This window comes from Mustela erminea, chromosome 1 (genome assembly GCF_009829155.1).
Source record: "Mustela erminea isolate mMusErm1 chromosome 1, mMusErm1.Pri, whole genome shotgun sequence".
NCBI lineage: Eukaryota > Metazoa > Chordata > Mammalia > Carnivora > Mustelidae > Mustela > Mustela erminea.
In genome coordinates, this window is record NC_045614.1 from 114109436 (window position 1) to 114122509 (window position 13074).

Below are 13074 nucleotides of genomic sequence, written 5' to 3' on the forward strand. Positions count from 1 at the left end.
GTCTCTTTATGTCCCTCAGATACAACTCTGTGCTGAACAGCTGCTGCCTGAGGCCCGACCTGGCCATTCTTCCCAACAGTGACCTGACTGAGGTACAGACCTTCTGTCCCTGGTGGGGCAGTGTGTTGAGCGGAGAGGAAGATGGGTGGCAGGCCAGTGCCAGAGTCACCTCCTAGTAATGTGTCTTAAATGTGGGAGTGGCTACACAGGGAGTTTAGCTTTCATTGGGACTTTGCATTCAGAAAGCTCTTGTTCCTTAAGGCAAGGTTATCAACACTACTTGTTTTAAGCATATAAATATTTCTCATGTCATGTGTTTTTTTGGTTTTTTTTTTGTGAAAGGGAGAGTGTATGTGAATATATGTGCATATGGTGGGGGTCGGGGGAGAGATGGAGGGAGAGGGGGAAAGAGAGAATCTTATGCAGGCTCCATGCTCAGTGCAGAGCCAGACACGGGGCTTGATCTCACAACCCTGAGGTCATGCATGCCCTGCACCCAAATCAAGAGTGGGACGCTTAACCGACTGAGCCACCCAGGCACCCTCTATGTCATGTGAATTTTAAACAAAATCCCATTGTTGGTTCAGAGTCAATGTTCTCTACAGTGTTTTAAAAACCATAAGTCAAGTATGTGCTTGTTGAGGTTCTTCTCTGAACTTCATTCTGCCAGCCAACCTCCTTACTCATAACACAGTTAGTAAGGAGCCCTCTTCAATTAGAAAGAGAGAGGAGTTAGCCCAAAACCTCTTTCTTTGGCTCTCTGCCCCAGAGCAATTTGCAGAGGTGTGTCTTTGGCATTGGCTTATGTTCTTTGATGGGGACACTTGTTTCCCATGACCTGCCCTGAAAGTCTCTGGAGCTGGCATTTTATCCAGCTGACTTCAGTTAAATCCTTCAAACCAGATTTGATACATGGTTTCATTAGTTCACTGGTTCTCAAATTTTAGTCCCTAGACCCATAGTGGATAAGCACCAACCGTGTTATTGGGAGCTGGTTAGCAATGCAGATTTTTGGGCTCACCCTACACCTACTGAGTCAGAAACTCTAGGGGCAGGGCCCAACCATCTGTTTCAGCAAGCCTTGTGGGGAATCCTGATACATGCTCCAATTTGAAAACTCTAAATTCAATGAAATTTTTTTTTTTTTAAGGACAAGTTCTTTTTTCTGTTTGTTTTTTAGTTACACAGCCAGTTACCATTTGACAATTGATTTATTCTTGTGTTCATTTAGTAATATTTACCAGAGGCTTGTCATATGCCAGCTCCATGTGTAGAAGCTGCTGGGCACTGGGAGTATAAGGGAATCAGATAATGATCGTGCCCTCAAAAAGCTTACAGTTGACAAATAACTATCAAATAAGCTGAGAAAAGCTTTCAAAACTTAAATTAAAAAAATTTTTTAAAAAAGAGTCCCCTTTCTTTTGGGCAGTAGTAGAGATGGGGGTGGGGGAGGTCTCACAGAGGAGAGGGTGCTGGAGCTGAGCAGATACAATACAGAAAAGGCATGACAGTAGCATGAAGATTCATAATGGACACACTATTCAAAATGGCATAGATGCCAGCAAGCAGAAGAGAGGTTGTCTGACAGTGGAGGCTGAGAGCTGCTGCAGAGCCAGGTGGCAGAGGAGCCTGCTTTCTATGACATGTTGGCTTAGGTTTTATTTTGTAGGGCTCTTGAAAGAGAGTTTTAAGCGAGGGTGGGACATGGTCAGCTTCGTGCTTTGGAAAGATCTTTCTGCCCCCAGAGAATGGATTGTAGTGGTATGTCAAAGGGGAGTTCTGGAAGAAGCAGAGTTGTCTTCCTCTGGGCTGGCACAGTTCCAGGGTGGGCCCTGGAGGGTCAGAGTGGCACGTCTTCTGGGGGGGCCAGGGGAGTTCGGTAGAAGGAGCGGGTTTGGGTGGAGCTGAGGAGCAGTGACCGGAAGGATCGCTGAGCTTGGTGCTGAGGCTTCCCTGTGCTTTCTGGACTCTTGTAGATTGGCGAGCGAGGAGCGAACCTGAGTGGTGGGCAGCGCCAAAGGATCAGCCTGGCCCGGGCCTTGTACAGTGACCGGGACATCTACATCCTGGATGACCCCCTCAGTGCCTTAGATGCCCACGTGGGCAACCACATCTTCAACAGTGCTATCCAGAAACACCTCAAGTCCAAGACGGTTCTGTTTGTCACCCACCAGTTACAGGTATGTGGCATTCTTCCTCAGGCTGCCCACCCCGGCTTAGGAAATCAGAGACAGGGAAGTGGGCTTGGTTCAGGTCCCTCGGTGGAACTCCTTAGAGCTTCCTGGAATCATCAGTGTTTATTTCCTCAGCAAATAGCCCCTTGGCCCAGTGTACCAATAAAGCTTCTGTACCGATGTACCAGATGGCCATCTGAATTAGAGATCCTTGGAGCCCGTTAGCTTTTGCATATAAATCAGTAAGTAAAAGGGCTGAGAGGAGTAGGCTGCAACTGGAGTTTGGGCAGAGGGAGTTTGGAAAGCATCATGTTAGTATCTGTATGCAAGTGGGAACTGTTTAAGGAAAACAAGCTCTTTTCCCTCTGTCATGCCAAGACAAGCAGCCACTTGAGAGAGCAGCTCCAGGATGTTGCTATCTGCTTTGCATATGTTGTCAGGTCTAGGGGGCTCATCCCCCATCCTGCTGCAGAAAATCTGTAACTGTGTGTTTCTGGGCACGGCAAAGGGGTGCGAAGTTTAGTGCAAGTCTCGTGTGGCTCTGTCGACAGATCTGTGTCAAAAACCGGAGGCGATGCTCTTTGAACCGCATCACGAGGCGCAGTAAACTAAAGCAGGGCTTTCTCACTCTTGGCACTATTGCCATTTGGGGCTAGATGCAGAGGGCCATCCTGTCCATTGCTGGCCTCTATCCACTAGATGACAGTGGCCCCCAGCCCCCATTGTAGCAACCGAAAAGGGCTCCAGAGTGTGCTAGATGTGCCCTGGGAGGCTCAGTTGACTCTAGATGAAAACCCCTGAAGCGGGGAGCAGCGGGGAGGGGGCTGTTGAATGTGTTTGAGCCACTGTCTGCAACACCGCGTCGTCCCTGGCTTTGTCTCCAGTACCTGGCGGATTGTGATGAAGTGATCTTCATGAAGGAGGGCTGCATTACAGAAAGAGGCACCCACGAGGAACTGATGAACTTGAATGGTGATTATGCCACCATCTTTAACAACCTGTTGCTGGGAGAGACACCCCCGGTTGAGGTAAGATTCGCATGGCGTTTGTGGGCATCGCCTCTTTTCTAGCAAGGGAGACGTGACCACAGCCAGTGATGGAGAGATCTCAGCTGAACTCCGTGTCCGTGTCTCATTGGCAGGGGCCCTGTTTTCTGGTGATCAAACCCCCATGCTTAGCTCACATGCTGGTGCTGCTACACAAGAGCAGGATAATGGGGCTGGTGGGTCGGTGTTTTCTGCCACTGAGAACTTATTAGTGAAGCAATGACAGGGAGAAGGATTTGGGCTCAGTGTGTGCTGTTGTTCATTCGTGACTGAGCTTCCTAAACTGTCATTCCTGAATGAAAATTAGGAAGCTCCTTTTTAAATAAACAAGTGAATAAGGAATGGTGGGGAGAGAAATATTGCGTACATTTGGAAATGATCCCTGATGCCTTGGCTGCCTACTTTGGCCCTCATTAGCTGACATCTACTGTGTCCCAGTTACTGGGTTGGACACGTCATAGGTGTCATCCCATGTAGTCATCTTAATGGAGCTCTGTAGCAAAGTAGGATTATCCCCCACTTGTATAGCTGAGGCAGTGGAAGATCAGAAACCTTAAGAGCTCACAGTCAAGGGCGGTTTGACGTCACTGTGCTCCTCAACCTCACCATCCTCCCTCTTGTGGCGCAACACAGAAAGATGGCGGCTTTCCATGGCTTTCCTCTGGGCTTCAGGTTAGGCCAAAACAGGGGTTGTTTAGACAGAGCTAGCCAAAGAGGTTGTTTTTCCTTCTTGTCACCCTACTCTAATTTTGAGTTCCTTATTCTGTGGTCCCCTGGTATTGTAGGGGCACACTCATGCACTCAGCCGGGCTAAAGGCTACTTCTTAGCTACCAGGTCATTTGATGTCTGCACAGGATCAAAGCAGAGTTACTGGGACCTCTCACAAACAGTACGACTCGTGACCAGTGTGTTTAGGCCTCTGGGAATAACGAGCATTCCAGAGAGTCACTGGCAAAGTCCACAGAGATGCCCGAATCCACATGTGGATTTCATGATCTCTCACTCTGACCCTCAGGGTGCTTTGGACTCTTCAGAAGTTTTCCTCTTCACTGGAGACGTGGAGGGGGGAAATGAGAGGGAGAGAAGTTAAATTAGGAAATGTCCGAGGAGCAAAAGAATATTGAGAGTCAGTGGACTGCAGCAGAGAGAGCACGCCTTAGGAACGTCACTTAACTTTCCCAAGCTTCGGTTTCCTCATCTTAAAAATGGGGGTGGCAGGGCACCTGGGTGGCTCAGTCGGTTAAGCATCTGCCTTCAGCTCAGGTCATGATCCTGGAGTGCCGGGATCAAGTCCCGCATTGGACTCCCTGCTTAGCGGGTGGTCTCCTTCTCTCTCTGAACATACCCCTCTCGTGCTCACTGGCTCTCATTCTCTCTCTCAAATAAATAAATAAAATCCTTTTAAAAAAAAATGGGGATGACACCTGCTTCTTAGAGTTGTTGCATAGTTAAATGAAATAATATATAATCTTACCTTAGTAAGTGGTCAGCAAATGATCATTTTCTCCTTAGTGCCTTTATTCACACACAACAGTGAATACAAAACTTAGATCCCCATCTTGTGTTCTGTCATAACTTTAAATTTTACATTGTTTTCTGGGTTTTTTTTTTTCACTGTCAGTTTAAAAAGCCTAGTTGAAGAGCAAGCTGACAAGGACATAGAATTAAATGTAGTAAGCTCAGGATGCCTGACTGACTTAGTCAGTAGAGCATGGGACTGTTGATCTCAAGGTTGTAGGCTTGTTTTGTTTTTTTAAAGATTTATTTATTTGAGAGAGAGAGAGTGCAGAGGGAAAGGGAGAGAGAATCCCAAGCAGAGTCCCCACTGAGCACAGAGCCCAACTTGGGGTTCGATCCCATGACCCTGAGATCATGACCTAAGTGGAAACCGAGAGTCAGATGCTCAGTCGACTATGCTACCCAGGCACCTTGGGGTTATAGGTTTGAGCCCCACATTGGGTGTAGAGACTACTTAAAAGTAAAATCTTTTAAGAAATAAATGTGAACTATATTAAGGGAATTTTTTATATAAAAATAAGAAGAACTTGAGAATGGGAGCATGTAGTCTCAATTATCTCAGGTTCAATCCGGTGAATGTTTATGAAGTCCCTTTATGCCCTATTGTGGGCAGTGCTTGGTGCTAGAGCTGGTATTGGTTACCACCATGAGTCAGATATCATCTCATCCTTGAGGGGCTCGCGGTCTCCTAGGGAAGACTGATGCTCTTACGCTCTTACAGGGAACCGTAACACCAGCTCACGTTTGCAGCAACATGCTATCACAGAGTCCAAACCCAGTGCCTGGGAGAACAGGGGAAGCTGTGAATTCATCCTACAGGAGTCTAAGTTGCCTCAGGAAGGATTTAAGATTTGACTCCCTCTGAATGGGGAACAACTGTAACTGAGTTAGGGTGAGGGGAGGGGCATTCCAAGTGAAGAACCAGGGTGGACAGAGGCCCAGAAGTGGGGAGTGGCAGTGTGGTGTGAGGAATGGTGTGAAATCCAGTGTGGCTGGAGAGTAGAAGCCATGGGAATAGGAGAGGAACATATGGAGGTAGGCTAGGGCCAGAATGTGGAGGTTTTGCAAAACCAGGCTGAGTTTGAGTGTATCCTGTGGTAGCAGTGGGAAATGGTCAGATGTATGATTAGATTTAGTGATGTGGAGATCAGAGATGAGAGGAAAGGAAATGACCCCAGCCCTAATACTTTGGGCAAGTTGGGAGGGGAGGAGAGCATTGGGAAGAGCAATGTCGATGAAGTAACAGGATCGGAACCCAGCTCTCAAGGACCGAAGGACTTGAGGAAGCACAAGAAAGTGGCCCTTTTAAGAGGTTGGGTGTATCTCTTCTCAAGAATAGCAGCATCTTGATGATGACTCTCCAGTATGTCCTGTGGACCTTGGTCTGAATGGCCATATTGTAACCAGTGACACTTTTTTTTTTAAATATTAGATTAATTCGAAAAAAGAAACCAGCGGTTCACAGAAGAAATCACAAGAAAAAGGTCCTAAAACAGGATCAGTAAAGAAGGAGAAAGCAGTGAAGCCAGAGGAAGGTAATGACCTTTTATGAGATTTTAGATTTGTCATTAAAGTTGATCGGACAGTATGCCAAGTGGTAATTCATAATGTTTGACAGTATTGTGTGTTGTGGAGCCTCTGGCCTTGTGTTTCTGGAATAACAAATTCTTGTATAATATTGGGAGATCATGAGGCCCCTTCTGTTTGCTTAAACAGACCAAAGCAGTTAAGAATGACCTTTATTTAATATTTTGCCTTCTCTATGCACTGTGGGTTGTGTCTGTGATCATAGCTGAGTCATCTTGAGTAAGGAGAAATGGAATGATGGTTAGAGGTACACCCATCCTCCTGTGATTCGCCTGTGCTCTTTATTTATTTATTTTTTCAAAAGATTTTATTTCAGAGAGAGAGAGCAAGCATGGGCGGGGTGGGGAGTGCCCCTCACCTCTGGAGTCCTGGAATCAAGCCCCGAATCAGGCTTCCTGCTCAGTGGGATGTTTGCTACTGCCACTCCCTCTGCCCTCCATCCCCCTCTCACCCCCTGCCCCCCCCCTCTCACCCCCTGCCCCCCCCATGCTCTCTCTCTCAAATAAATAAATAAAATCTTAAAAAAACAAAAGTCAGTGCCAGTCTATGGCTGGTTTAGTCACTAGAGCAAGCGACCCTTGTGAGTTCAAGCCCTACGTCAGGTGTAGAGATCATTTAAAAATAAAAATCTTGAAGCACCTAGGTGGCTCAGTGGGTTAAGCCTCTGCCTTTGGCTCTGGTCATGGTCTCAGGGACCTGGGATGGAGCCCCGCATTGGGCTCTCTGTTCAGCAGGGAGCCTGCTTCCCACCCCCCGCCAACTTGTGATCTCTCTCTGTCAAATAAATAAATAAAATCTTTACAAAGTAAAAGTAAATAAAAAAATTAAAATCTTAAAAATAAAATAAAAGTCAGTGCCAGTCCAGGCAGAGATGTTCCGGCACCAGCAGTGCCTCCATCTTCAGTAGCTCCCCTGTTAGAATGATACCCTCCTGGCTTTTTCTGATGAGGCTTCAGCTGGGCCGGGCTGAAGAGTTACAGCACAGCTTTTTACTGCTTGGCTTTCACTGGCCAGAGGTCTGGCTCCGGGTTTCTTAAATCCTTTATCTTATCAACTAAAGCAAATATTGAGACTTAGGAAAACTATTTATAATGCCTCAGGCATTTTCACCTTTGTGAATTTTCGGCTGTGCTTATCAGTTTCCTGGAGGGAAAGAACAAAGAGCACAGCCCTGCGGTGAAACTCTTTTGTGAGGTCATCTCACATTAGGAATCCGGACTTTGGCCCAGGGCCTGTCTTCAGTTCCTTGTTCTTGAAACCACACAAATGTTTGGTGGGAGCAGTTGACCCTCCTGCTTTAGCGCCCACCACACCGCTGCTCTCCTTCCTTTCCGCCACTCCCCTTCCTTTCCAGGCAGGAGATTCTGAATTGGGTGTGATTTGAGATACCTGTACACTGGCCAAACAGCCCAGAAGGCTGAGTCATCTAAGTCCCTGGCATCAGTAGTAGAACCCTGGGGGAACGTTTGTTCTCATCCACAGAGCCCCTGACCTGGATATTCAAAAGTCTTCATGTCCTCCAGGCACGTGAAGCTTGTTCCAAGATAACTGGACGTTGCCCATGATACAGAGACTCTGGCTTTTTGGAGGGCTGTTTCTCTGTGTTAGTCCATCAGCCTAAGTCACCTGACCACCCCCCCAACCCAGGGAGCTCTCGGGAGGTACCCATTTGAGCCTCTCTCTCCTCTTCAGCCAGTCACCATGGCCTACTGAATTTACCTCCAAACCTCCAACCCCAGGGCCACGACCCTGGTTCTAGCCCCACCATTGTGCAGCTAGAGTGTTAGAGATGCATCTTTTTAAATCTGTCCCCCATGCAGACAGCTGAGAGGTCTAGTTAAAAACGGGAGACCCACCAACTCACTTTCCCATGGGAAGTCTTTCAGGGCCTCCCATTTCACAGCAGCGTTTCCTCATCTTGGTCTTGATAGCGCACATGTAGAAAATGCCATTAGTGTACGGGGCACTGGGACACGTGGAAGAGATTTCTCCGACCATCCAGAGATCTGTAGTCTGGGATTCAAACCTCCGCACACGCGTAGCCCATTCTCCTAAGAAGTTCTTGTCTGAAGGATGAAGTTTAGATGCCTTTGTCCTCTGACCAAGGCCTCTGTAGTCAACCGTGTCTCCTGCCACCTGTTAGGTGCACTTACTACTGGTCCGGCCTTGCTGAATTGGCTGGCTGTTTCCCCACTTCTGGGGCAGTGCCCACCTTTTCCCCACCAGGTCAGAGCTGGCATACCTTTTGAGACCATAGAGAGAGCAGAAAGTTTTTCTGAAACTGCTCCCCCAAGAGGTTAGGTACTACTGGGTGTTCCCATGCTGTCTTGCATACATCTCCAGCATTGCATTTTAGCATATTTTATTGCCATTATGTGTTTATTTTATCTGTGTGTCCTGCCAGACTGTGGAAGGACACTCCACCAGACCTTAAGGGCAGGGACATGGTCTTAACCGTCTTTGCTGCTGCTTCAGGGCCTCATCCTGGGCCCAGGGCATAGTGGTGCTTAGTAAATGTTCAGTGGAAGAATATTCTAGCAAGGATAAAAGAATTCTAATATAGACCCATGTGAAACTATAGGTTTTCTTTGATTTTGCGCTTCTGTAGGTGACTTAGTTTTGGAAAAGTAGCTCTTTCCTGCTGAGTTCATGTTTCTGTTTTGTTTTTTCCTTACCTAGGGCAGCTGGTGCAACTGGAAGAGAAGGGGCAGGGTTCAGTGCCCTGGTCAGTGTATGGTGTCTATATCCAGGCCGCCGGGGGCCCCTTGGCTTTCCTGGTCATCATATCCCTTTTCATGCTGAATGTGGGCAGCACCGCCTTCAGCAATTGGTGGTTGAGTTACTGGATCAAACAAGGAAGTGGGGTAAGGTTCCTTGTTAATAGGAAAATTATATGTCTCGGGATGTGGCTGTTCCTTTGTATTCTCTGCCTCTTCTTGGGGAAACTGCTCTAATTTTGACTGGAAAGAACTCATGAGTGAGGATTACCCAGGATGAAAAAATGAGCCCCTCATGTGGCCTCACAGGATAGTTGATCCCTGACCAATTCACGTTAGCAGCAGGACACCTGCAGGCCATCTGCCCTCCTCCACTAGAAAAAAGAGAAGTGGGGGGGGGGGGGCAAAGCCTGCCTTGCATTCACCACAGCCAGGCCCCACTGCCATTATCCTGCCCCTCCTTGGAGCTGAGAATGACCCTGAGAAGGAGTTCTTGGCTGTCCTTAGGAGTCCTGCCTCACAGAGCCTTGCCTCCAAACAGAACACCACAGTGACACATGGGAACAAGACGTCTGTGAGCAGCAGCATGAAGGACAACCCTCGCATGCAGTACTATGCCAGCATCTATGCCCTCTCCATGGTCGTCATGCTGATCCTGAAAGCCATTCGAGGAGTTGTCTTCGTCAAGGTATGCAGTGGTGGCTTCTATGTCTACTCTCCCTAGTGACTGTGGTCAGCCTCTCTCAGATTAATTCAGAGCAGGGGAGCCCCTCTGAAGCAGGGCAGCCCTATTTGAAGTGACCTGTATCCCTTTAGCCTCAGCCTCTTCTGAGTCCCCACCTCTTGCTTCTGTGACCGTTTGCCCTTCTCCAGCTTTGCAAGGGCATGTCCCCTGGAACTGTGACCTGGATAGACAGGAGCTGAGTCTGGAGAGTCCCTGGGTCACTGGGCCCTGATCACTTTGTCCTCTACTCCTCAGGGCACACTGCGAGCCTCCTCCCGGCTACATGACGAACTTTTCCGAAGGATCCTTCGAAGCCCTATGAAATTTTTTGACACCACCCCCACGGGGAGGATTCTCAATAGGTTTTCCAAAGACATGGATGAAGGTATTTCTCATGGCTTCATTTGTGTGCTGGGCCACAAGCTGTAGCTCCCTGTGCTCTGCAGCCTTCTAGATGACCCTCCAGGCATGCCCATCTGTCCATCCTTACGTTCTGCTAGGAGCCACACCAGGACCAGTTTAGTTTTAGACTTTTCTCCAGGTTGCAGCTTGTACTTGGGCTAAGGACCCACTTGATTTTTTTCACCTGTCATCTAAGTTCTCATCTGACCTCACTTAAGCCGAAAACAAGTCCAGAGGCTGGAGTTGGCATAAATACTTTGTACGGGAGGATCTGAGATTCCAAAACATGTTTACTTTGGGGGTAGCACGTTGGTTCCTGGACACTTACAACCTCTGGCAGGTTTTCTGGGTGCTGCATGGGCTGTGCCAGCACCAGAACTCAGCTCCCTCTCATAGCCCAGAATAATAGTGATGGCCCCTGACATTTACCATAGGCTTCCTGTGTAACCAGCCGTATGCCAGAGGTTCTAGATACATTATCCTAATCCTCACCAGAGCCCTGTGGGATGGGTATTGATTGACCCACTGAATACAGGGGAAAGTTGATGTCCAGAAAGATTAAATAACCTGCCCAAAAGTACACAGCTATTAGATAACAAAACTGGGAACTGAGCCCAGATCTTTTCAGCCTCAAGGTAATGCTTTTAACTATCACCCGTGGGCTGCCTCCAGGGGCATTTGTTTAGATGCTGATAAAGCCAGTGTAAAGCTGTGGCCGGAGGTAACAAGGGATCAGAACCATCACTGATCTACAGAACTAATGTGTACACACACACAGGCACTCAAATAAATGGAGAAAAGGTGGAAAGAAAAAAATTGGTGCTAAGGACATGTCTGAGATTTTCATGAAGATACTTCAGCCAAAAAAAAAAAAAAGGCAGGGGGAGGTGGGGAGTGAGGAGATAGTCCAGAGGAAATGAAGAAAATGTTCGTAACTTTTGAAGGTTCTACGCTCTTCTTTTGATTTTTGTGTATGCTTAAATTTTTCCATAGTAAAAACTTTCTCAAGTGTTACAGCAGTTTATTGGTATTGATAAGACTAAAAATTGTGTTTCCTTCTTGCATATTTATTTTCCAAATATTTTACAACAAACATATATTACTTTTAAAGAGAAAATCGTTTAAAGGGGTTGGGTTGCCTCCTACTAACCCAGGAGAGGGCCTGGGGGAGAAAAATCATTTAGATTTCCTTGGGACAAGAAGAATTAGATCAACCAGGTTTCTAGATTTTTCTCTGCTTTGAAAGACAACACATACAGTTCAGATAGTTTGTGGAACCTCTTTGTGTTTTTTAAAAACTGCAGTCTCATTTTTCCTGTGTGTAGATCCCAGCTGTCTGACATTTGTTCCCTTGTTGTCTCCCCAGTCGATGTACGCCTGCCGTTCCAGGCCGAGATGTTCATCCAGAATGTCATCCTTGTGTTCTTCTGTGTTGGAATGATCGCTGGGGTTTTCCCGTGGTTCCTGGTGGCGGTGGGGCCCCTCTTCATCCTCTTCTCAGTTCTGCACATTGTTTCCAGGTAAACAAGAGATGTTCATGTCTTCCAGGGATGAAGCCAGGGTTGTCTGTCTACCGCTGTGACTCAGAACTCGTTCTCTCTCTAGGGTCCTGATTCGAGAGCTGAAACGTCTGGACAATATCACACAGTCCCCCTTCCTCTCCCACATCACATCCAGCATACAGGGCCTTGCCACCATCCATGCCTACAACAAAGGGCAGGAATTTCTGCACAGGTCAGTGCTGATGGCGGCCGGAGGGTGCAAAGGGGAGTCAGCATCCCAGCACTGAATAAGTCTAAGAGGCCCTGTAAGGCCAGAGTTGGAGATTGTAAAGCTCATTACTGAGAGTATTATTGGTACAATGGTCTCTGGCTAAAATTCACTCACTTGCTGGAACTCCTTTCTAAGCAAATGAGAAGACAAAAACATAGGTGTGGAGTCTAGTGGCTTTGGGCTCCAAATGGCATGTTTGAAGGAGGTTTTCTTTTCTTTTCTTTCTTTTTTTTTTTTTGGAACAGTGATGGTCATTGACATTAGACTGATATTTTAGCTCCTGAATATTATTTAGTTGAGACAATTATGTACATAGTCATTGTGGAGATTTGTATTAACAAGATTGGAACTAACTTAAATGTCCTTCCAGAGAGAGCTGGGTATATAAGCTCTGGTCCACCCATATAGAATATTACGTGGACCTTTAAAAGAATGAGATGGGCCTGGCTGGGTGGCTCAGTGGGTTAAGCATCTGACTCTTGATTTCGGCTCAGGTCAAAATCTCAGGGTTGTGAAATCGAGCCCTGCATTGACTGGGCTCTGTGCTCAATGGGGAATCTGCTGGAGATTCTCTCCCTCTCACTGCCCCGACCCATCACTCGTACGCACGCTTTCTCTCTCAAATAGGTAGATCTTAAAAAAGAATGGGACAGTTCTATAGGTACTGATATGGAACGATCTCTAAAATACATTTGTGAAAGAGCAAGGTACAAAGTGTGTTTATGTCATCACACTTTACCATACCACACACATACCATATGTGGTATGTTCCCTTTTACGTATGTGTTTGTACCTATAACATTTAGAACATGTCTGAAAGGATATGCAGGAAGTACTAGTTACCGCTGGAGAGGGGAACTGAATAGCTCCATGGGCAGGACGGAAACTGACTTCTCTTGGTAAAACTTTTTATGTCATATAGATATTCTATCCTATGTATATATTATCTATTCCAAAAGCTAATTAATGTCTGTTCCAAAAATTAAGTAATTAATTTTAAAAAGAAAATCTAGAATAGAAAGTTTAGTTTAGGGGTGCCTGGGTAGCTCAGTCAGTTGAGTGTCTGACTCTTGATTTTGGCTGAGGTCATAATCTTGAGACCAAGTCCCACGTCTGGCTGGGCCTAGAGCGT

General features: G+C 46.8%; 1 protein-coding gene across 4 annotated transcripts in view; it reads left to right on the forward strand.

Moving 5' to 3' along the window:
* The window catches only part of ABCC5 (ATP binding cassette subfamily C member 5), an 86107-nt gene that overhangs the window by 48804 nt on the left and 24229 nt on the right, over positions 1-13074 (forward strand). For all 4 annotated transcript variants that reach the window (XM_032339260.1, XM_032339270.1, XM_032339276.1 and 1 more), the window contains 9 exons: positions 20-92; positions 1977-2180; positions 3059-3202; positions 6172-6274; positions 9006-9190; positions 9585-9731; positions 10023-10152; positions 11536-11689; positions 11775-11903. In XM_032339260.1, coding sequence (XP_032195151.1) covers positions 20-92; positions 1977-2180; positions 3059-3202; positions 6172-6274; positions 9006-9190; positions 9585-9731; positions 10023-10152; positions 11536-11689; positions 11775-11903 — 1269 coding nt within the window. The remainder of the gene's footprint in view (positions 1-19; positions 93-1976; positions 2181-3058; positions 3203-6171; positions 6275-9005; positions 9191-9584; positions 9732-10022; positions 10153-11535; positions 11690-11774; positions 11904-13074) is intronic.